Source organism: Chiloscyllium plagiosum, chromosome 22 (genome assembly GCF_004010195.1).
Source record: "Chiloscyllium plagiosum isolate BGI_BamShark_2017 chromosome 22, ASM401019v2, whole genome shotgun sequence".
In the NCBI taxonomy this organism is placed as follows: domain Eukaryota; kingdom Metazoa; phylum Chordata; class Chondrichthyes; order Orectolobiformes; family Hemiscylliidae; genus Chiloscyllium; species Chiloscyllium plagiosum.
The window spans coordinates 56998163-57022342 of record NC_057731.1 but is presented as its reverse complement, the minus strand read 5'-3'; the positions used below and the strand labels follow the sequence as shown (position 1 = coordinate 57022342).

General features: G+C 45.1%; 1 protein-coding gene across 1 annotated transcript in view; it reads left to right on the top strand.

Annotated features, from left to right (window-relative positions):
* Positions 1-24180, top strand: part of rbm20 (RNA binding motif protein 20) — a 225249-nt gene that overhangs the window by 165870 nt on the left and 35199 nt on the right. Inside the window, exons 6-10 of the mRNA XM_043713177.1 lie at positions 13808-13954; positions 15124-15255; positions 18746-18825; positions 20102-20750; positions 23830-23931. Coding sequence (XP_043569112.1) covers positions 13808-13954; positions 15124-15255; positions 18746-18825; positions 20102-20750; positions 23830-23931 — 1110 coding nt within the window. The remainder of the gene's footprint in view (positions 1-13807; positions 13955-15123; positions 15256-18745; positions 18826-20101; positions 20751-23829; positions 23932-24180) is intronic.

Below are 24180 nucleotides of genomic sequence, written 5' to 3'. Positions count from 1 at the left end.
CCTTCGGCAGTGTCTATTCCCCCCCTCGGCAGTGTCTATTCCCCCCCTCTATCTGGATTTTCTCTTCTCACCGACCGAGGGAATACCCAACTTTTGTACATTTTTTAATGACTTTGTTCACGCACTTTATGACACTCCTCTGGAGCAGGGGGCACTCGAATGCAGACCTTCTGTCCCAGAGACAGGGACTCTACCACTATCTAGTACAGTGACTATAGGTCAGCATCACTAGTGTAATAATGGCTAGCATTAACAATGACTTTCCTTTCGTTATTAACCTAACACTAAATCCTAGGCAAAAGTGAGGGTGCAGATGCTGGAAACCAGAGTCTTAGGTTAGTGTGGTGCTGGAAAAGCACAGCAGGTCAGGCAGCATCTGAGGAGCAGGAAAATCAATGTTTCAGGTCGGAGCCCTTCAGGCCTAATGGAGGGCTTTTGCCTGAAATGTCAATTTTCCTGCTTCTCGGATGCTGCCTGAACTGCTGTGCTTTTCCAGTACCATTCTGATCCTAACATTAAATCCTGTTTGTTTGAGATAAATGTTCCTGTTAGTGTGAAGGGGAAGGCTGCGAGATGCAGAGAATGCTGGATGATGAGAGAAATCGAGGCTCCAGTCAGAGAACAGAAGGAGACATGTGTCAGGTACAAAGAGCTGGGTTTGTGTGAATCCCTACAGGAGTGTAAAGGCAGTAGGATTATACTCAAGATGGAAATCAGGATGGCAAAAAGGGGACATGAGATAGGGTTAAGGAGAATCCAAATAGATTCTACAAAAACATTGAGGGCAAAAAAGTAACTAGGGAGAGAATAGGGCCACTTAAAAATCAACGTGGCCATCTATGTGTGGAACCACGGGAGATGAGTGAGAAACAAATATTTTGCACCAATATTTAATGTGAAGAAGGACATGGAAGCTAGGGAACTTGGGGAAATAAAGAGTGATGTCTTGAAAAGTGTCCATGTTACTGAAGAGAAGGTGCTGGACGTCTTAAGCTCATAAAAGTAGATAAATACCCAGGACCAGAACAAGTGTAACCCAGGGCATTGTAGGAAACTAGGGAAGTGATTGCTGGGCCCTTTGCTGAGATATTTACATCATTGACAGCCACAGGTGAGATGCCGGGAGACTAGAGGGCAGTTAATGTGGTGCCACTATTTAAGATAGATGGTTCGGAGAAACCAGGGAACTATAGTCCAGTGATCCTGACATCGGTGGTGGGTAGGTTGTTGGAGGGGATTCTGAGGGACAGGATTTACATATATTTGGAAAGGCAAGGACTGATTATGGATAGTCAGCATGGCTTTGTGTGTGGGAGATCATGTCTCACAAACTTGATTGAGTTTTTTGAAGACGTGACACAGAGGATTGATGAAGGCAGAGCGATGGACATTGTCTATATGAATTTCAGCAAGGTGTTTGACAATGTTCCACAGGGGAGGCTGGTTAGCAAGGTTAGATCACATAGAATACAGGGAGAACTAGCGATTTTGATACAAAATTACTTTAAAGGTAGAGGATAGAGGGTAGTGGTGGAGGGTTGTTTTTCAGACTGGAGGCCTGTGACCAGTGGAGTGCCACAAGGATCAGTGCTGGGTGCACTGCTTTTCATCATTTATATAAATGATTTGGATGTGAACATAGTAGGTATGGTTAGTAAGTTTGCAGATGACACCAAAATTGATGGTGGAATAGACAGTGAAGAAGGTTATCTCCGAATAGAACAGGAATTTGATCAGATGGGCAAGGTGCTGTATTTAGGTAAGACAAATCAGGGTAGGACTTATACACTTAATGGTAGGGCCCTGGGGAATATTGCTGAACAAGGAGACCTTGGAGTGCAGGTGTATTGCTCCTTGGAAGTGGAGTCGCAGGTGGCAGGGCAGTGAAGAAGGTATTTGGTCTGCTCTCCTTTATTGGTCAGTGCATTGAGTACAGGAGTTGGGAGGCCATGTTGCAGCTGTACAGGACATTGGTTAGGTCACTTTTAGAATACTGTAGTCAGTTCTGGTCTCCCTGCTGTAGGAAAGATGTTGTTACACTTGAGAGGGTTCAGAAAGGATTTACAAGGATGTTGCTGGGATGGAAGGGGTTGAGCTACAGGGAGAGGTTGTTTTCCCTGGAACATCAGAGGCTGAGGAGTGGCCTTTTAGAGGTTTATAAAGTCATGAGGGGCATAGGTAGGATAAATAGACAAGGTCTTTACCCTGGAGTGGGGAAATCCAGAACTAGAGGGCATAGGTTTAGGGTGAGAGGGGAAAGATATAAAAGAGACCTAAGGGGCAACCTTTTCTCTCAGAGGGTGGTACGTGTATGGAATGAGCTGCCAGAGGAAGTGGTGGAGGCTGGTACAATTGCAACATTACTCTCCTCCACCATCTGCTGGCCTATGCAACTTGATGCCACAACCAAAGCCCCCTCCTCCCCACCCCCACCAAACTCCTGCCAGATCCAGTATCTCTCTTTACCCTCAATACTCCATCACTCCGTGGCACCCTAACTACCTGGTACCTTACCCTTACTCACCTGGCACCTGACCTCCCTGACACCCAGCTTCTACCAACAGCAATCACCGAGCCAGCTTCTTTCCTGGTGTCCTACCCCTATCCACCTGGCACTTTACCTCCTTGGTATACTCCCCCAGCAGCTCTCACTGTGACTCTCTCTGACCTTACAGAATATGGCAATGATTGCTGGGAAGGTAGTTGACTGGTTTGCCTTCTCCTCTCCGTTCTGAGCTTTGAGAGAACGTGGAGAACTACACGAGACTCCGTGTTTCCGAGGAAGTCCTGAATGGATTCTCCCGCCAGAAATGTGCAGTTCTTTCCTGGGTTAAAGAGGGGGAGCTGGGTGGTGACCTGTCTGTGAATGCCATTCCTGGGAAAATTCCAGCCTATCCAATACAAACCTTCCTAAACCTGCCCAAACCTGCCTGAATCTCTCTCCTACTGAAAAAGTGAGTAGTTTGGTCATCCACCCTGATATCCCATAGGGTCAGCAGTTGCTCGGCAACCCCACCTTGAGGTGATAGACCGTACTGCTTCATAAACACTTACCCACTGCAATTCCACTTCGAGGCCTGACAATGGTCACAGCCCGGGGAGAAAGTGAGGTCTGCAGATGCTGGAGATCAAAGTTGAAACTTTATTGCTGGAACAGCACAGCAGGTCAGGCAGCATCCAGGGAACAGGAGATTCGACGTTTCGGGCACAGGCCCTTCTTCAGGAATCCCTGGTCACAGCCCCTTAGTTAGGAGTTAGGGCTGGCAGTGGGGACGGGCTGGGGACAGGGTGGGTGCAGACCCCACCTGCCATTAGTGTCTCAGAGTTCCCAATCCCCACTCGGGACCAGACCAGCTGTTACTTTGGGGATTTCTGGAAACCATACCCAATCCCAGATCGAGCCTCATGTTTCTGCATATGCCCATTAAAAATAACAAGGTCAGAAGCCACTCGACATCAGGTTGTGGTCCAGTGGGTTTATTGAAATCACAAGCTTTCGGAGCACTGTTGCTTTATCAGGTAAGGTGGAGGAAGCGCACCTGGATGAAGGAGCAGTTCACCAACAGCTTGTGATTTCAAATAAACCTGTTGGACTATAATCTGGTGTCATCTGACTTCTGACCTTGTCTACCCCAGTCCACACCAGTGCCTCCACATCGTTTAAAAATAATACTCAGGACAGCCTCTGGTTTAGAAATAAATTACTCACAAATTCATACATGTCATCCTAAATCTAATCATCATTTTCATGTACACAGATAATTTATTTATTAACGCATTTTGATTTACCTGCCAAGTATTAAATAAAACAAGAACTGCATCATCATCATCCTATTTATATAAACATTTGTCATGCCAATTGTCAAATAACCTGTTATTTACAGCTGCAGTTATATAAAGCAATTTAATGTATCATTTTTATTACTCCATCATTCTTTCTGCACTGGTCATAAACAGAGAGTGAGACAGATGCTATTTTTATGATCTGTCCAGTTTCTATCATTGCTTGAGTCTGACCACACGGGTAGTGACCTGTGTGTACATGGTCCTTCGATTATGGATAGGGATTGAGCGTTGGTACTTTGTCAACTTTACTTTTCTCACCCTTAAATATTAAAATTCAGGTAGCTGCAAAACCTGAATATTATTGACAGTAAGTTATATTTGTTTGAAGTAAATTTAGGAATTGGTTGCTGCCTAGTTTCAGGTTGGTCACTGGAGACAGTGAGTGAGTGCTGCTATTGACCACCAGGATACATGTTATTGGGATCAGAAATGGAGTGGACCACTCAGCAGATTGAGCTGCTGCTATGGTTGATATTATTGTGGATGGTCTTGACACTGAGGATGGTTTCCAGAGAGAGGCTGGTATCAAAATATTCAAGGATTCAAAATATCACATGAGTTTTGCTGTATTAACATAAAGGTCTTATTCAAATATGGTGAACATTATTACATATGGTCCCTTTCTGCTGATCATGTGGGCAGGGTATTGACCATATATTCACCGTAACCAGTTCCACTGCACTATCAGACCTGCGTTCCACTCTCCCATCTCTTCTCAAATTTCCTTAATTCACTGAAAGAGAAAAGCATCTGACCACACAAACACTAACTGTAGTCTGCAGTGGAGCTTTCCCAACCGTCTGTGATAGAGAACTCTAAAGATTCACAACGTTCTGACAGAGGAAGTTTCTCCTGGTCTTGGTTCCATACAGACCGACAGCCCTGTCCCATGAGACTGTCTCACCCAACACCCTGATGTCTCAGCCATTAAAACAACCTCTCAGTGTTAGTGCTGTTGTGCACGGTGGGGATGGGGGTCGTCAGTCTGGAGGTTGGGCTCCACAGACTGGCCTGTTACCCTGCCCACAGACTGGCCTGTTATGCTCCCCATAGACTGGCCTGTTACTCTCCCCACAGACTGGACTGTAACCCTGCCCACAGACTGGCCTGTTATGCTCCCCATAGACTGGCCTGTTACTCTCCCCACAGACTGGCCTGTTACCCTGCCCACAGACTGGACTGTAACCCTGCCCACAGACTGGACTGTAACCCTACCCACAGACTCACCTGTTACCCTGCCCACAGACTATCCTGTTACCCTGCCCACAGACACACCTGTTACTCTCCCGACAGACTGGACTGTTACCCTGCCCACAGACTCGACTGTTCCCCTGCCCACAGACTCACCTGTTACATTGCCCACAAACTGGCCTGTTACCCTGCCCACAGACTGGCCTGTTACCATGCCCACAGACTGGCCTGTTACCCTGCCCACAGACTCACCTGTTACCCTGCCCACAGACTGTCCTGTTACCCTGCCCACAGACTGTCCTGTTACCCTCCCGACAGACTGGACTGTTACCTTGCCAACAGACTCACCTGTTAACCTGCCCACAGACTCACCTGTTACCCTGGCCACAGACTGGCCTGTTACCATGCCCACAGACTGGCCTGTTACCTTGCCCACAGACTGTCCTGTTACCCTGCCCACAGACTGTCCTGTTACCCTGCCCACAGACTCACCTGTTACCCTGCCCACAGACTGTCCTGTTACCCTGCCCACAGACTGTCCTGTTACCCTCCCGACAGATTGGACTGTTACCCTGCCAACAGACTCACCTGTTACCCTGCCCACAGACTGTCCTGTTACCCTGCCCAAAGACTGTCCTGTTACCCTCCCGACAGACTGGCCTGTTACCCTGCCAACAGACTCACCTGTTACCCTGGCCACAGACTGGCCTGTTTCCCTAACCACAGACTGGCCTGTTACCCTGACCACAGACTGTCCTGTTACCCTGCCCACAGACTGTCCTGTTACCCTGCCCACAGACTGTCCTGTTACCCTCCCGACAGACTGGACTGTTACCCTGCCCACAGACTCACCTGTTACCCTGCCCACAGATTGGCCTGTTACCGTGCCCACAGACTGGCCTGTTACCCTACCCACAGACTGGCCTGTTACCCTGCCCACAGACTGGCCTGTTACCCTGCCCACAGACTGGTCTGTTACCCTCCCCACAGACTGGTCTGTTACCCTCCCCACAGACTCACCTGTTTCCCAACCCACAACTGGCCTGTTTCTCTGCCCACAGACTGACCTGTTACCCTGCTCACAGACTGGCCTGTTACCCTCCCCACAGACTGGCCTGTTACCCTCCCAAGAGACTGGCCTGTTTTCCTCCCCACAGACTGGCCTGTTACCCTCCCCACAGACTGGCCTGTTACCCTCCCAAGAGACTGACCTGTTACCCTCCCAAGAGACTGGCCTGTTTTCCTCCCCACAGACTGGCCTGTTACCCTCCCCACAGACTGGCCTGTTACCCTCCCCACAGACTGGCCTGTTACCCTCCCCACAGACTGGCCTGTTTCCTTCCCCACAGACTGGCCTGTTACCCTGCCCACAGACTGGCCTGTTACACTGCCCACAGACTGGCCTGTTTCCTTCCCCACAGACTGGCCTGTTACCCTACCCACAGACTGGCCTGTTCCCCTGCCCACAGACTGGCCTATTACCCTTCGGACAAACTGGCCTGTTACCCTCCGGACAGACTGGCCTGTTACGATCCCCTCAGACTGGCCTGTTTCCCTGCCCACAGACTGGCCTGTTACCCTCCCCTCAGACTGGCCTGTTACCCTGCCCACGGACTGGCCTGTTTTTCTGCCCACAGACTGGCCTGTTTCCCTGCCCACAGACTCACCTGTTTCCCTGCCCACAGATTGGCCTGTTACCCTCCCCACAGACTGGCCTGTTTCCCTGCCCACAGACTGGTCTGTCACCCTCCCCTCAGACTGGCCTGTTTCCCTGCCCACAGACTGGCCTGTTACCCTCCCCACAGACTGGCCTGTTACCCTCCCCTCAGACTGGCCTGTTTCCCTGCCCACAGACTGGCCTGTTACCCTCCCCACAGACTGGCCTGTTTCTCTGCCCACAGACTGGCCTGTTACCCTCCCCTCAGACTGGCCTGTTACCCTCCCCTCAGACTGGCCTGTTTCCCTGCCCACAGACTCACCTGTTACCCTCCCCACAGACTGGCCTGTTACCCTGCCCACAGACTGGTCTGTTTCCCTGCCCCAGTTGTACTGTACTTGGGGCTTATCTTGGTTTTCCCTGTGGAAGTTTCCTTACAGGGCTGGGTGCAACATCAGCTCAAAGATCTCATCTTCAATATTCCGGTACAAACAGGCGACCCCTCCCCCCATGAACTCAGTTGTTGAGGGGTCCAACCAGCCTTAAAGACACTGCTGGAGGCTGTTTCACCTTTAATCCAGGACCCTAGTCGATCCTAATTCTGCAGCTCCTCACACTCACTGGCATTGGAATCTGTTCAATCAGCCAGAGAACACAAGTGGCAGTATGTGCAGTGTCAGGCAGTAAAATAATCTGCATTTCTCTTTGAGACATCTCAAAATATAGACTTCCTCAACTCACATTCCTGTGATCCACAGCTGCTTTATATAAACATATTGATTTTTAAATTCACTCACGGGATGTGGGAGTTAAAAGCAAATTACTGCGGATGCTGGAGTCTGAAACCAAAAGAGAAAATGCTGGAAAATCTCAGCAGGTCTGGCAGCATCTGTAAGGAGAGAAAAGAGCTGACGTTTCGAGTCTAACTGACCCTTTGTCAAAGCTAAAAAAAGGGAGAAATAGGGAGGATGTGGGAGTTGCTGGCTGACCAGGGCTTATTGAGAAGGTGATGGGGAGCTGTCTTATGAACAGTTGCAAGCCATGCTGTATTTCCAATGATACAGAGAAAATCTCAAATTCTGGAGATTTAGACAAATTCCCCTCCCCCAAAAAAAACCAAATGGTGAAAATGTGGAACAGAACCATCATTTCTGGAAGGTAAAGACTGATTAATGCTTTGAATCTAAAACAGAAATTGCTGGAAAAACTCAGCAGGTCTGGCAGCATCTGTGGAGAGAAATCTGAGTTAATGCTTGGATTCAGTGACCCTTCTATGGAAGGTTTTGAGTTTGATTCAGAGATGTTGGTTAGTGGTGTGTTGACATGGCAGGCAGCTGGAAGTTCAGGGTCTTGTTTGCAGACAGGACATAGGCCTTCTGTGAAGTGGTCATCCAGTCTATGCTTCGCTCCCCCAATGTAGAGGAGAGCACATTGGGAGCAGCGAATGCAGTCGACTAGATTGTGGGAAGTGCAGGGAAAGTGCTGCTTCACCTGGAAGGTATGTTTGGGCCCTTGGATACTGAGGAGGGAGGAGGTGAATGGGCAGGTGTTACTCCTTCAGTGGTTTCAGGGGAGGGTGATGTGGGGCTGGGGGAGGGGGGGTGGGGGTTGCTGTTGAGACTTCAGGAGTGGGCCAGGATTCCCTCGAGGGAACAATCCTTGCAGAAAGCCGCTAAGGAAGGGAAGGGAAATATGTGTCTGATGGTGGCATCTTGCTGGAAGTGGTGGAAGTGGCAGTTAAAAGTGTGGATGCTGATGTAGTGGCAGGGGATTCCTATCGCTGTTGTGTGAGGGAGGGGTGGGGTTGAGGGCAAAGTGTGGGAGATGGGTCAGACCTGGCTGAGGGCTCTGTTAATGCCTGTTCTAGGGAATCCTTGGCTGAGGAACAAGGTGGTAAAAACAATGACTGCAGATGCTGGAAACCAGATTCTGGATTAGAGTGGTGCTGGAAGAGCACAGCAGTTCAGGCAGCATCCGAGGAGCAGGAAAATCGACGTTTCGGGCAAATGCCCTTCATCAGGAATAGAGGAACAAGGTGGACATTTTGGAGACTTCCTTGTCGAAGTAGCCATCATCAGAACAAATGCAACAGAGACTGAGGGACCTCTGTGCAGGCTAGCTGTGGGAGTCGGTGGGTTTCCCATGGAAACAGCAGGGTCTACAACCTTCAACTTGCAGAGCAATGTCAGTCTTTAACAGTTCCTCCCTACCAACCTCCTCCAATACATCAACATGAAAATAATAATAGCATAATTTACATGAAAATATTAACATAAACTATTCAAGGAAACCAAAAACCATGTTTTCATTGTGAGGGCGAGAAGCTTATCAGTTGCCACTCTTTACAAATGACAATGTCGATGTTGTTCAGAAGCACCGTGTGTGAGGGTGACTTCATGGCTACAAGTACATTTGAGCAGCAGGTTCTGCGGTTCTCATCGTTCTTAATTAAGTGGAGATGATAAATTATTCTGATTCTCCTATTGGATGCTGTTTTAATCGCAAAAATGCAGTACCTGACATAATTATCTTCATTCTGCACATCTTAATTACTAGTTTATTTTAAAGATGGTCAAAAATCTTAAAAGTCCAGTAATTCAGAGTGTGGTCTGTTTTAATTTTGTTTCTTTTTCTATAGATACATAAACACAAAGCACAGATTTTTACTTTGATGTATGTAAAGTATGCAATCTACTAGAGACATCTGGCAATTAGTAAAGTTTTACTTCAGAAATGTCAATTTTTCATTTTAAGAATCCCAATGCATCGAATCGTCCAGAAGAGAACGGGCCCTGCAGCCGACTGAATCCATTCTGCCAAAGCTGCATCAAACCAACACTAACCACACTCTCCAACACTATTCCCTTGGCCTTGCACGTTATGACATTTCAAAGTGCAGTTGATTTACTTCAGACACTTATTTTAAAAGTTTCTTAAGATTCACAAAGGCTTCCCATCCCTAAAGCAAAGATCAGAAAGATTTGGTTGATGACAGACCAAGCACCAGTCAACAAAGAGCTCAAACTTCAGCAAGAAGGTTCGAGTCTTGTTTCTAAAACGATGCTGCATATCAGCTTTGGTCTCAGCACCAGGAATGAGCAGAGAGTATCGCTGTAATCCCAGGATGGAACATTACTCACTCTCCCTTGGCACTTGTTAAATTTCCTCAGATTGTGAGGGAAACTGGGTGAGACTTGATTAAAGAAAATAATACTTTCTGGGAGGACAACTACAATCTCAGATTCTTATCAACATAGATTTCAGTAAATAATGAATAACAAAAGAAGGACCTTGCTGTTAATCAGCAGCTACTTTTGATTTGGCCTGATAGTTGTACAAACACCATTGGAAACAATTGCTGGAAGATTTTTTCATTTTGATTCATTCAAATGATTTAAAACTAAATAACAGATTTCAAAGTGTCTGAGAGTCTTGAATGCAAACATCTTGGATATCATTTTTCTGCTCAAATGTTCCATCCCCTTTGTTTTCATTTACCCTTCCAAAGTATAAGTTTTGTTCTTAACTTGTCACTCTTTGTATTTTCCTTAATCCTTCACAAGTGAAAGATGTGGTAAATATTAATTACGGAGCTAAACAGATAACCCCAGATATCTCAGTGTGATGAGTTTTGATGTTGAATTCAGAAATCTGTAACTTCTGAGCTATCACCAAAATAAATTTATCCTGAAAGTTATTGGACGATTATAAACAGTTGTCAGGGTAGAGTACTCACCATCCAGGTAAAAACAATGACTGCAGATGCTGGAAACCAGATTCTGGATGAGTGGTGCTGGAAGAGCACAGCAGTTCAGGCAGCATCCGAGGAGCAGTAAAATCGACGTTTCGGGCAAAAGCCCTTCATCAGGAATAAAGGCAGGTGGGGGAAGGGGAAATGAGGAAACTGTTAAAATCCACATTGATGCCCTGGGGTTGAAGTGTTCCGAGGCGGAAGATGAGGCGTTCTTCCTCCAGGCGTCTGGTGGTGAGGGAGCGGCGGTGAAGGAGGCCCAGGACCTTCATGTCCTCGGCAGAGTGGGAGGGGGAGTTGAAATGTTGGGCCACGGGGCGGTTTGGTTGATTGGTGTGGGTGTCTCGGAGATGTTCCCTAAAGCGCTCTGCTAGGAGGCGCTCAGTCTCCCCAATGTAGAGGAGACCGCATCGGGAGCAACGGATACAATAAATGATATGAGTGGATGTGTAGGTAAAACTTTGATGGATGTGGAAAGCTCCTTTGGGGCCTTGTATGGAGGTGAGGGAGGAGGTGTGGGCGCAGGTTTTACAGTTCCTGCGGTGGCAGGGGGAGGTGCCAGGATGGGAGGGTGGGTCGTGGGGGGGGCGTGGACCTGACCAGGTAGTCACGGAGGGAACGGTCTTTGCGGAAGGCGGAAAGGGGTGGGGAGGGAAATATATCCCTGGTGGTGGGGTCTTTTTGGGGGTGGCGGAAATGTCGGCGGATGATTTGGTTTAGGCGAAGGGTGGTAGGGTGGAAGGTGAGCACCAGGGGCGTTCTGTCTCATCCACACAATTCACCGCTTGGACTGAAACAGGCCTGTTTCCATTGATTTAGAAAATATTGTCAAGATTTTGAACTTCAATCTGAGTAAAAGGAACATCAGAATAGGAAATAAGCTTACAAAAAGAGTTGAAGTGTTGTTCTATGAACTTCAACAGAAAGTTGATCACGTTCATTGAAAAAATTAGTTTCCCACTCACTTCAAGTTCACTTTTGTTCCTGTCATAGACCAATTTCCTAAAAAGAGTCATAGGAAATGCTATTAAATCTTCTCAGGAGAACTAGAATTGAAATATAAATAGGAAACCCAACCATTAATTTGCCTTTTAGATGTTAAAATGTCCCCAGCTGTTTGACTGGGCTATTCTGATGCTAGCTGATGTCATTATTGGACTGTGTGGTAGATGGGGACATGGTCAACACAGATATGATGACAAAGTTTAAAAGGCATTTAGATAGAGACATGAACTGTCAGAGAATAGAGAGATATGGACCATGTGCAGGCAGATGGTGTTATTTTAGAATAACATCATGGTTGGCACAGACATGGTGTCTGAAGGGCCAGTTCCTGTATTGTACTGTTCTATGTTCTATGCAAATCAGGTCCCAGACAGAAATCTGGCTTGATAGATCATAGTTTGTTGTGTTTTATTTAACAGAGTTGACTTTCACAGATATAAACATGCAATGTTGCAAATGTTTCTAGGGGAGATGATGGCCGAGTTATATTATTACTGGATTGTTAACCTAGAGAGCCAGATAATATTCTCAGGACCTAGGTTCGAACCAAGTGAACCCACCTATTTCACTAATATCCTCTCGGGAAGGAAATTGCCATCCTTACCTGGTCTGGCCTATATGTGACTGCAGACCCACAGCAATGTGGTTGGCTCTTAACTGCCCTCTGGGTGAATTAGGAATGGACAATAAATGCTGGCCCAGCCAGCAACACCCTCATCCTGCGAATGGATGAAAAAAGCTTTCATTTTGACAATAAAACAGAAGTTTGTTACAAATAGAATAAACTAAAATAGAATAAACTAAGCTTTTTACATATACCACAATTTGAAAAATTTCAAAACACATTGTGGAACAAATTCTTATCTATTCCCAAAACCATTGCTTTACAGGATTCCAATACTGTTCCTTTTAATTTCTAAACTTTCTTAGCTTCAAATAATCCTTTCAGGTTTATAATCAAACACTTCTGGTCTGGAATTCACAAATTAAAACTGTGGTGACCAATTTCCTTCTAACTTCTACCAACTTCTTACTAACTCCTTTCTTGTGGAGAAATGGTCTTACAACTAGCACCAGCCAGGACTTTCCTGAAGTACCCCAAAAGCATTCTCAGTCTCTGGGATTTTTTAAGCTCAAATCAATCCTTGATCATTTTAAACCAAAGAGCAAACAAAAAATCATTTTTGCTCTCTCCAATCGTAAAACCCTCACAATAAAAATAAATTTTTGTTATCACGCCAAGAGGGCCACCATTCAGCTACTGTCTGACCCAAAACTCATAATTAGTTCCAACTTTAAAATGAAGTTGTTGTCAGGATGTAGGGAATTCTGGAAAATTTGCTTTTATTGTCCATTCCTAATTACTATCAGAAGATAGTGATGGGCCTTTCTTTCGAGCTGCAGTGATCCTTGAGATGATGCTGTCCCCAATGACAAATTGACTTTGGAAATGTGAATCCAGCCAAATGTAAAGGCAGGAATACTTTGTGCTTTGTGCAAGTGGATTTGGAGGTGAAATGTGTAAAGACAATTTGACTGAAGTGGTGATTTACAAATGGAAGGAGACTCCACCATCATTGGCTGTTGCTGTCTTTGTCTTAATCTATTCTTGGGCTTGTTGTTTTGCCAAAAAAAAAATCTACAGAGTCTGCGGAGGTCAAGTAAAGACATGAAAATTATTTACAAATGTGACTAACAGTAGGAAGATCTAACAAGGACCTGGACAAAGATGTAAGGAAACAAGATCATGATCATATGAGCCGGTACCACTCTCTGTGATGATGCATATTATGTCTGTTTTACATATAATGCAGTAATCCCTTTATATTATAGCGACAGTTCAGCTCGCTTCTGAACTGGCTCATTACAAGAGCAAATCATCTGGTTTCATACCCCACCTGTAATATTCTTCTTTAGATAGTTATTTAATTTGATTCTGAAAGCCTCATTTAAACCTGCCTCCCCCATACTCTCAGACAGTACATTTCAGATCCTAACCACTCCCCCACACTCTCAAACTCTATATCCCTGACCTCTTACTCTGTCGGGAAATATTTTCTTGTGAGTCTCTTTTTATTTTGCCAATCACTTTGATGTGGTGACCTCTAGTCCTGATTCTTCAAACAAATGGGAACAGTTACTCCTTTTCTGCTCAGTCCAGATACTTTATGATTTGGGACTCTGAGTAATGGATAAATAAACAGGTGGATAAATTCTGAAAACAAAGATTCTGCTCTTTCCCATTGGAAAAATGAATATGTTTTGCCTGATGTAGAATTTGCCTTTGTGACTGATAGTTGATTATCTTCTACAATAACACTTTCCATTGTTCTGAAACTAATCTTCCTTATTTTTAGATGTTTCCACAACGGAAGCCTGGACCGAGCCGAGTTGTTCACATCTGTAATCTTCCTGAAGGAAGCTGCACGGAGAATGACGTCATTAATCTTGGACTCCCGTTTGGAAAAGTCACCAACTATATCCTCATGAGAGCCACAAACCAGGTGTGAACACAGAATTCTGCAAACTGCCTCATCCCGAATACACTGCTCATCCAACATTCTGACCAAACTAAAGCGAGATGTTTGTAATACTAAAGCTTTTCAAAAGGAAAGTCAATAGAGTTGCTCAGAATTTCCAGCCAGAAGCTCTCTATTTGGCGTGGTTGTTGTTTACTGGGTTAATGCTGCATTTGAGACTGCACCCAGCCTTCCTCATTGAGCCCTGTCGACTCCTCTATCCCAGAGTGTTGCAGAATAAAGCCTACAACTTGCATTTACCCCAGTACTGCTGTTGGGTAGTTCATGGGAGCTCTGTCACTTCCCCTTGCCGCACTCTTGGGCAGTAGTTAACTTCAATGGCTCACTATCGTGGAGAGAGGTGCCTATAGTCCTTTTTCACCTGTGGCAGTTTCCCTGCTCTTTCTCCCTTGTGTACTCATCTACGTTTTCTCAAATGTATCTATACACCTCAATAACCTTTTGTATTGCAAGTTCCTTATTCCTATTATTCGCAATGGAAAGGTTTGTGTCCTGAATTTTCCTACCTTTGATTTATGACTCTTTATTTTACACTAGTTCATTCGTGAAAGCATCCACTCCACGTCCACCTTCTCAAATCCTTTCATTATTTTAAAGACATCTACTCAGTCACCTTTTATTCCCAGTGCCAGAACAATTCCAGTTTGTTCAATCAGATATTTGAGAGCTTTAAGAAGTGAGGAAGCAGCTGGAAAGCTCCTATTTCTGGGCTGGATTGTTCCACTTGAATCCTGGCTGCATTGGGTCAAAGAGAGAGACAATGTGGAGGGCTCAGGTACCCCTCAGTGTCTGACCTCACACTTAGCTACAAGCTCTGATGGGATGGCAAGTATCAGAGGGAAAACCTTCCATTATCTTATATCTTGAACCTGGGTGAACCTTGATCGTGAATTTCCAAACACATGAAATTCACTTTTTATTTTGGTCACAAACCTTCCCCCCCCAGGTGTCCTGTGCCCTGCACTGGTTTGCCATCTGTCCCTGTGTGCCGTGTTTCAGTCTGGCAGCTCTCCCTCAAGGCCTGGTTGAAGATGTGAGGTCCCAAAGTGGGAATTTCCAGGATACATCAGTGCATTGTGATGCAGTGCAGCGATCCAGTGACTGTAAGCTGACCCTGTGTCATTGATTTACAGGCCTTTTTGGAGATGGCATATCATGAGGCAGCTCAGGCAATGGTGCAGTTCTATCAACAGAAACCTCCAGCTATCAACGAGCAGCAACTGCTTGTCCGCATGTCCAAACAATACAAGGAACTCAAGCTGAAGGTGAGCTTACATTGAATCACATGATCGGACAGTTAAAAAGTAAATAAAATGTAGCAGTGGCATACCGCATATAGCATTGATCAAGCTATGGGTCATTGCAGCTGAGCCTGGGTTTAATCCGAGGGGCTGTGGGAATGCAGAACAGGCTGCAGGCAGTTTAGATTAGATTACTTACAGTGTGGAAACAGGCCCTTCGGCCCAACAAGTCCACACCGACCTGCCGAAGCGCAACCCACCCATACCCCTACATTTACCCCTTTAACCTAACACTACGGGCAAGTTAGCATGGCCAATTCACCTGACCCGCACATCTTTGTGACTGTGGGAGGAAACCGGAGCATCCGGAGGAAACCCACGCAGACACGGGGAGAACATGCAAACTCCACACAGTCAGTCGCCTGAGTCGGGAATTGAACCCGGGTCTCTGGCGCTGTGAGGCAGCAGTGCTAACCACTGTGCCACCGTGCCACCCACATTGGAGTTAGCGAACTCCAATGTGTGAACATCTGAGAGAAGAACATTTCAGGGGGAAAGGATCCAGTAACTGGAGGTTCCCAGCCAACCTTACTGAATATTTCAGTGAAAATGAGGAGGGCAAGAACAAAACCCGCTCAGAAACACACTCCAATCATTCTCCATCTAAGTATCAGGCTCATAGCCAGATATCTCCCAACCTCCACTTTGTCCTTGCAAGAACTGCCAGGGGACAATGTAACCAGTGGACAATGTGCCAGGGACAATGTGCCAGGAGACAATCCTACAGTGGGTAATCTGACAGTGGGTAATCTGACAGTGGGTAATCTGACAGTGGGTAATCCAATAGTGAGTAATGTGCCAGTGGACAATCTGACAGTACAATATGCAACAGGATAATTCCCAACACTCGTTAATGTTTAAACCCACAGGATAATCTCCCAACACCGTTAATGTTTAAACCCCACACGATAATCCAACAACACCTGTCAATGTTTAAATCCATAAGATAACCTCCCCAGCACTCGTTAATGTTTAAATATCCCAAAACTCCGAGGATGTGCTAATATCTGGCAAAGGAGAAATCTTACCCTGTCCCTTTTGAGATGTCAGCATGGATAGCATGGGGAGAGTGGTGTCCTTCTGTGTTGTGTCACTGATTCGTTGGTTCGGAGTGTCTCTAAATCAGCAGAGGTAGACAAATGAGATCAGTAAGGGGATGTGACGGGGGCGGGGAGGAAGTGTGTTGTGAGTTTATGGAGACAGCCTCTCGGTTAGGTGTCAGACAGAACATTCCCACTTGGTCTGAATGCCACATTTTGTTCCTCCTTTGCTCTAAATCAGTTCATCAGAAACTGAGCTCACTGCCTTTTGGGGAAGGGGAGGTGCCCATTCAGAGCCGCCTGTTAAATATTAAATACAAATGTAGCTCTATCGTTCACCTTTGGAACTCCCTGCTTGGATCATGTTCTACATTTGGATCTAATCTGGAATGGAGAGAAACCTGTCATGTCTCACTCAGAGTTCACTCTACTGTTCTCTTTATAAACTCAGCCTCTTAAATGAGAAAAGAAATAGCAGAACTAATACCTTTCCAAAACAGTTTACCCCGTGACAGTGCCACCCTTCCTATTCACACTCCAATTTCACAATGACCAGAACAAATAGAGGTATCCTGTTGACTTCCCTTAGTTGTGTTGTTACACAAAGTGATCATTTCATTAATTCAGCTATTAACTGAATAAAGGCCGTGTAACTATGTTATAATGCTTCTCCTCAGCAACAAATCACTTTTAAGGTTTTAGCCCACAAATCAGTGTTTGGACAGAGCTCCTCTGTCAAGAACCTTGGAGCAATCAGTTTGGTGTGGTGTTGCATCCAGGCACACTGGGAAATGGAAACATGAGGAGGCCATTTGGCCCCTCAGGTTTGTTCCTACCATTTAAAACTGTATCTGTATCATAACTTCTCCTACCACCTTCAGTTCCATAATGCAGTATCTAAAACAGCATACTTGTTTGAAATGGGGTTAGCCACAGAAGAATCGTACGCTATCTGCCTACCTTTACTATGTTTCCTAACAGTAAACCATCTGCCTTACTGTATCTGTGGTTTTTCTACCTTTCCTGAAACTGCCATCCATTACACTGCCTGGTCTTCTAAATTCCTCCTGGTCTCTAACTACCACTCTGGCTGATCCATGCAATCTGATAGGATTCACATCGAAACACACTTCCTGCAGATATAGTCTCCAGGAGCATTGAAATGCTCCCTGATCTCCCACATCTCAAACAAAAGACACCTCTGACTATTTAACCATCTACAGACCCAGAAATAGCCTAAAAACAAACACAACACACTTTGTTAACACAATCTTACTGTTCAAAACTCTGCTCTGGGATAATACAATACCTCTCTTTTATATTAAAATTCAATCAAGAGACAGATCTCGATAAAACATTTTTTTTAAAAAACCCACACAACTCACTATTATAGATTTACAACAAAAACAGAATAAGATTTATAAGTCTTAAAAACAAATGCTTAACTGGTCAGGCTCTGAATTCATCACAGAGATGTTTGTAATTTCACAATCAGTCTGCTGGAAAGTTTTAATGAAACTATGGCTTTAAGAATTGTATTTTGTTCTGTTTGTTTTATGAAGAAAGGTTGAGGTAGAGGTACCAAGCCATCTGCACCAATAAACAGTTTGTGAGGCCTTGAGGATTTTTTAAAAAAGTTTGAACAATAGAAGCAGCCTGAATGGGTGGGGTCAACCTTCCACAGAACCAAGATTTTTAGTTTTAGCTTTCAGCAGTTGCTGGGGTCTTGAAGCTCGGTGTGGAAAGTCTTATTCCTCTCTCTGTTACAGCTTAAAGCTGGGGTTCTCTTCTTGCTGCTAGAATTGCATGTGAGACAATCGATTTTACCGAATTTGCATTTGCCAAAAGTATGTTAATGAGATGTTACTATATTGGAACAGTTAATTAGTAGTAGTTAGCATATATTTTTTTTGTTAAGCATTTAGATAGAGTTACCATTGAGCCAATTCTTTACTTTTTATTTTGACTGTATTTCAACAGCAGTGTAAAAATAATGTGTGTTTTACTTAAGGTCAATTAGTTTGACCAATCAAATTGGACCTGGAAAACAACACCTTTTACTTACCTTTAAAATAGGAACAGGTGAGGGTCTAGGCATCAGGGTATTGGAGCTCATATCCTGAAGAACATGAAATTGGGGCTCTGGATTCCTCGTCTAGTGACATTCCCACAATGCCACAATGATTCCTGCATTAATATATCATCATCACCAGCTGTTCCCTCACTCCGTTTAGTTCCAGGCATCACTGAGATTTTGGTTGAATGCCCTCAGTGTGAATATGTCTCAGTCTTTGAGGATATCATCGGACAAACTGAAAGAGAAAATAATTATCATTTACTGAGGGAATGTCAGGGTAAAAATAAAGTCTGATCGATTCGTAATATTTGCATTTGTTTTCTTAAACTCTCCTCAGAAACCAGGAAAAGACGTTGACTCAATCATCAATGATATTAATTCTCAGAAGGAGAGGGAAATGCACAAAGAGTGGAACAGGTAATGGGGGTGTATTTATTTATACTTTTAATCAGTTATTTATTCTCCATGTTCAACTCTCAAGCGGACCCCTCTGCCTTTATATACCGGGCAGTAGCAGGCCGGTGGGAGTCAGGGCCTTGTTTATATACCGGGCAGTAGCAGGCCAGTAAGAGTCAGGGCCTTGTTTATATACCGGGCAGTAGCAGGCCGGTGAGAGTCAGGGCCTTATTTATATACCGGGCAGTAGCAGGCCGGTGAGAGTCAGGGCCTTGTTTTAAAAATGACTATTGAAAAGGTGGACGGACGGGCGGTGCCACTCTCCCGGGGAGGTCCTGTTCCCATTCAGAGCACTCCCACAATGTTAACCATTGCCCACTTTGTTTCTCATCCCCCCCCTCACCCCAGCTCCTGTCAGCTCTCCCCACGCAACCTCAGTCTGAAACCATGACCCAATGTGACCACCCTCTCCCATCTGCACACCGGGGCCTTCCTAGAGATTCAGCCAAAGAGATAGAATCCCTTTGTGTGGGAAGAGGCCATTCTGACCATTGAATCACACCAATTCTCCAACGAGCATCCTACCCAGAGTCCCACATTTCCCATGGTCATACCGCCTAAACTGCATACCTTGGGACTGTGGGAGGAAACCCTTGCAGACTCAGGAAGAACATGCAAACTCCATACAGACAGTTGCCTGAGGTTGGAATCAAGCCCAGGTCCCTGTGCTGTGGGACTGCAGCACTAACCACTGTGCCAATGTGTCACCTGCGGAAGGGAGAGATCTCTGTGGGACCATGTGATCACTATGGGATTGTGTGAATGGTCTGTCTGTTTATAACTGACATTCCTCTTGGTGGGAATTTGCTGGGGAAGGTTTATTGAATATTGTGGTCTCTCCTTTACAACATCCAGCCCAGGGTCTGGTCTACCCTGTCTCCTTCCACACATGGCATCTGCAGCACTCTGAACTGCTTTGATCTGTCAGCCGATATTCCATCCAGGGTGAACAGTGGGGTTACTGCCACACAATCTAATCCCTATGATTGAAGCTGCTATAATGAACCATTCTTATTTCTCTCTGAATGAAGATATTGAGTCAGTGCCAACTCGGGCTGGCTCCTGGGCAGTTTCATTGATGCAGAGATCATGAGGGACTAGATTGAGAAATGATCACATTAATTCCATGAAGCTCTGTCTGCTCTAACCCTTCAATGGTGCACTATCCATTTCAAGCTGAATGTGTGTTTGAGATCCTGAAAAGTATACCTCTGCCTTTTTCTCATCTTTCCCGCAGTTACAGACTGGAAAGGGCCCGTTCCCGTAGCCCCCTCACTCGGTGTCTCAGTCCGAGGGGGGGATCTCACAGCCCGAGCCTGACATCGTGTCCTTCCTCCCAGCGTTCATCGGTGAGCCCCCGGGGGGAGCGCAACAACACAACCGACAGGAAAGGATCACAGGATTACCTCCCTCATAAAAGGAGAGAGGAGGAAAAAGCTGAATCCACTGCAAAGCTTCATTGTGACCTGCATCGAGAGGGATCTGACAGGTGGGCCTACGACAGAAAACAATATTTAAAACCAACTGGGCGATCTAGCCCAAAGTCATTGAATGACAGAGGAGATGGATACCAAGGACATAAAGATAAATATGCCAAATCCAGCTTCCAAAACCCAAATCCTTCTCAGTCCAAGTACAGAGTCCGAAATGAAGAGGATTTTAGAAAAGAACAAAAGCTAAAATCAGGAAGAAGCCAGCGGCCGAAAGGGAAAGATGGTGAGCTGCATCTGAAAGCAGGCCTGAGAGTAACTCCAGGCACTCGCAATCTGAGCAATGACAAGGGGGAACATGACAGTCAGGTCTCACCAGCACACACTGATACAATCCTCCTCACCCTCGAGGAAGCTGAACAGGGGGAACAAAAGGATGCAACATCCGACAGTGAGGTGAGTCGAGACTCTGATCCAACGCGAATGATCACATCTATCAGTGGGACCCAGCAGTGGGCAAGTGTAACCTTCAATTTCAAGCAGGCTGGTGTTTTCAAAGATGGAGCATTGTACTTAATCAAGGTCTATCACAAAGCTGAGCTCTCAGCTGGTGCTCTACAGCCAATGAAGTACTTTACTATCTTTCCAGCCAGTGCTCCATCAGTAATGGGCTAAACATCCCTCGATCCAGGAGGTCACACTAGACAGATCTGATTGATTGTACATGTGTAGCATTAACTAGGTGTATCGAGTAGACAGTTATAGAGTGTTAGACTCTGGACTGAGCCTTCAGCTTCTCTGATCCACAGTGAGGTGGGGGATAAAGGGCGGAGTTCAGACACCCTGTGAGAAAGGTCGTTGTGAAACTTGTAAACTTGTATTTACATAGTTTAATACAATGAAATGTCTCAAAGACTTCCAAGTAGCATTATCAAAGCAGAGCACTTCATTAGTTCAGATTGGTCAACAACACAGTTTTTAAACAGTATTTTTATTGAGGAAGGTGAGGGAGAAAACTGAGGAGGGTCAAGGAGAGAATTCTGGTGTTTGGGGCCAGGTCAACTAAAGCCACTTATCAGAGATGCACAAGGGAACAGAGTTAGAGAGGTGCACATACCTTGGACACTGTGGAACAGAATTTACAAAGTTAAAGACGGGTAAAGCCAAGGCTTGATCTGAAGATAAGGATAAGAATTTGATAATTAGGATGTAATTGATGAAAGTTGTTGATGGTTTCTCGGTTCAGGCAAGGAACTATTGAGATACTTACCGTCCTGAAGATGGTGACTCTCACTGGGTATATCTGCCTTGGTTCCCAAAAACTCTGGGAAACTCAGCAATCCATAGGATCATAGAGTCCTCCAGCACTGAGACAGGCCCTTTGGCCCAAACTGGTCCATGCCAACCAAAATATCCATCCACACTAACCCCATTTCCCTGCACTTGGCCCATATCCTTCTAATCCTTTCCTATCCATGTATTTGTCTAAATGTCTTTTAAATGTTGTTACTGTAGCCGCCTCAACCACATCTGCTGGCTGCTCATTCCATATGCGTACCACCCTCTGTGTAAAAAAGTTGCCCCTCAGGTTCCCTTTTACTCTTTCCCCTCTAACCTTAAACTGATCCCCTCTAGTCCTCAATTCCCCAACCCTGGGAAAAAGACTGAGTGCATTATCCCTATCCATACCTCTCATGATCTTATACACTTCTATCAGATCCCCCCTCAGTTTCCTACTCTCTAAACAAAAAATGTCCTAGCTTGTCCAACCTCTCCTTATAACTCAGACTGTTAAGTTCTGGCAACATCTTTGTAAATTTCTTCTGCACTCTTTCCATTTTAATAACATCCTATAGCAAGCTGACCAAAACTGAACACAATACTTCAAGTGTGGTCTCACCAATGTCCTTTTCGACTGCAACATAACTTCCCAACTTCTATACTCAATGCCCTGACTGATGAAGGCCAGTGTACCAAAAGCCTTCTTCATTGTCCTGTCAACCAGTGACTCCAATTTCAGAGAACTGTGGACCTGAATTCCAAGGTCCCTCTGTTCCACTACACTCCTTAAGGCCCTACCATTCACCATGAAACTCCCACCTTGATTTGATTTTCCAAAATGCAAGACCTCACACTTATCTCTAATAAACTTTGTTTGCCATTTCCCGACCCACTTCCCCAGCTGATCAAGGTCCTGCTGCAATTTCTGATAACCTTCCTCACTGTCCATGATACCGCCTATTTTAGTGTCATCAGCAAACTTACTAATCATGCCTTGTCCATTCTCATCCAAATCATTGATATAGATAACAAACAGAAATGGGCCCAGCACAGATCCAAGGGACTCCACTAGTCACAGGCCTCCAGTATAACAAGCATCCTTCCACTGTTACCCTCTGCTTCCTACCATCAAGCCAATTGTGAATCCAATTTGCCAGCTCCCCCTGGATTCCATGTGATCTAACCTTCCAGAACAGTCTACCATGTGCAACCTTATCAAAGGCCTTACTGAAAACCATATAGACTACATCTACCACCCTGCCCTCATTAACCTTCCTGATCACTTCATTAAAGAACTCTTAACAAATTTGTGAGACATGATTTCCCACTCACAAAGGTATGCTGACTGCTCCTAATCAAACCCTGTCTTTCCAAATGCATGTATATCTTATCCCTCAGAATCTTCTCAAGTAACTTGCCCACCACAGATGTTAAGCTTACTGGGCTATAGTTCCCAGGTTTTTCTTTGCAGCCCTTCTTGAATAAGGACACAGTATTTGCTAGCCTCCAATCTTCTGGGACCTCACCCATGGCTAACGATGATGCAACAAAATCAGTCATAGTTAAATGCGAAGAGCTGTATAGCAGTAAGAATTGCAGTATATAAAACACTGGCCCTCCACTTTAATTGGGGTTACCTTACAGCCTCTGTTTAGGAGTTTGGAGGTGAGATTACATCAGGGGTGTGGTTTTTAAGATTTTAAATCTCCTCCAACTCAAACCCATCTAAGTTGGTCATTAAATTTTCAGCTGATCTGGGGCCTGACCAACATCCCATAGACACTTAGAGAAACATTATTTTAAACCTTACTCATACATTGAAGGGGTTTTAAAATTGACAATTTCAATTGCACGCTATATTTATAGTGTTCACGTTTCTTGCAAGTTTTATAAAAATGTCAGATTGTTATACAAAATACCTGTTGGCCGATCTAGGGGAGACAATACAGGAAAGGGAAATATTTTTTCTGTTGAGTACACTGTATCCATACACATCACACACTCCTTTATTAAACAATGTGTGTTAGATACAAAATCAAAACTTGTCTTTCTCTTCCTCAGTAATGGACCTTAGATCCCACTTGAGGATTGTGTTCTTTCCCATTTTCCCAACATTCGCCTGGTAGTAGGCCCTACAGCCTGGGAGTGCAACAGAAACACTGGCTTGGGCAGCTCCCCAGCAGCTACCAGACACAAAGGGCACATATTCCATTCTTGCTCAGTTACTTAAAAGTCGGTCTCATTCTGATGGCAGGTGAATGAAGAAGATGGTCAACATTCTCGGAAACAATCTCCATCATCACACAGCAGCAAAGAATCACCAGATCGAGAACTTGAAAGAAACATGAAGGAGCAGGTAGGTCCCAATGATCACTCTCTTGGTGAATCATGTTTGGCTAAGAAAAAGAAGGAAGCATATGTCAGGTACAGACAGGATAGATCGAGTGAATCCTTAGCAGAGTATAAAGAAAGTAGGAGTATACTTAAGAGGGGAATCAGGAGGACAAAACGGGGACATGAGATAGTTTTGGCAAACAGAATTAAGGAGAATCCAAAAGGTTTTTACAAATATATTAAGGACAAAAGGGTAACTAGGGAGAGAATA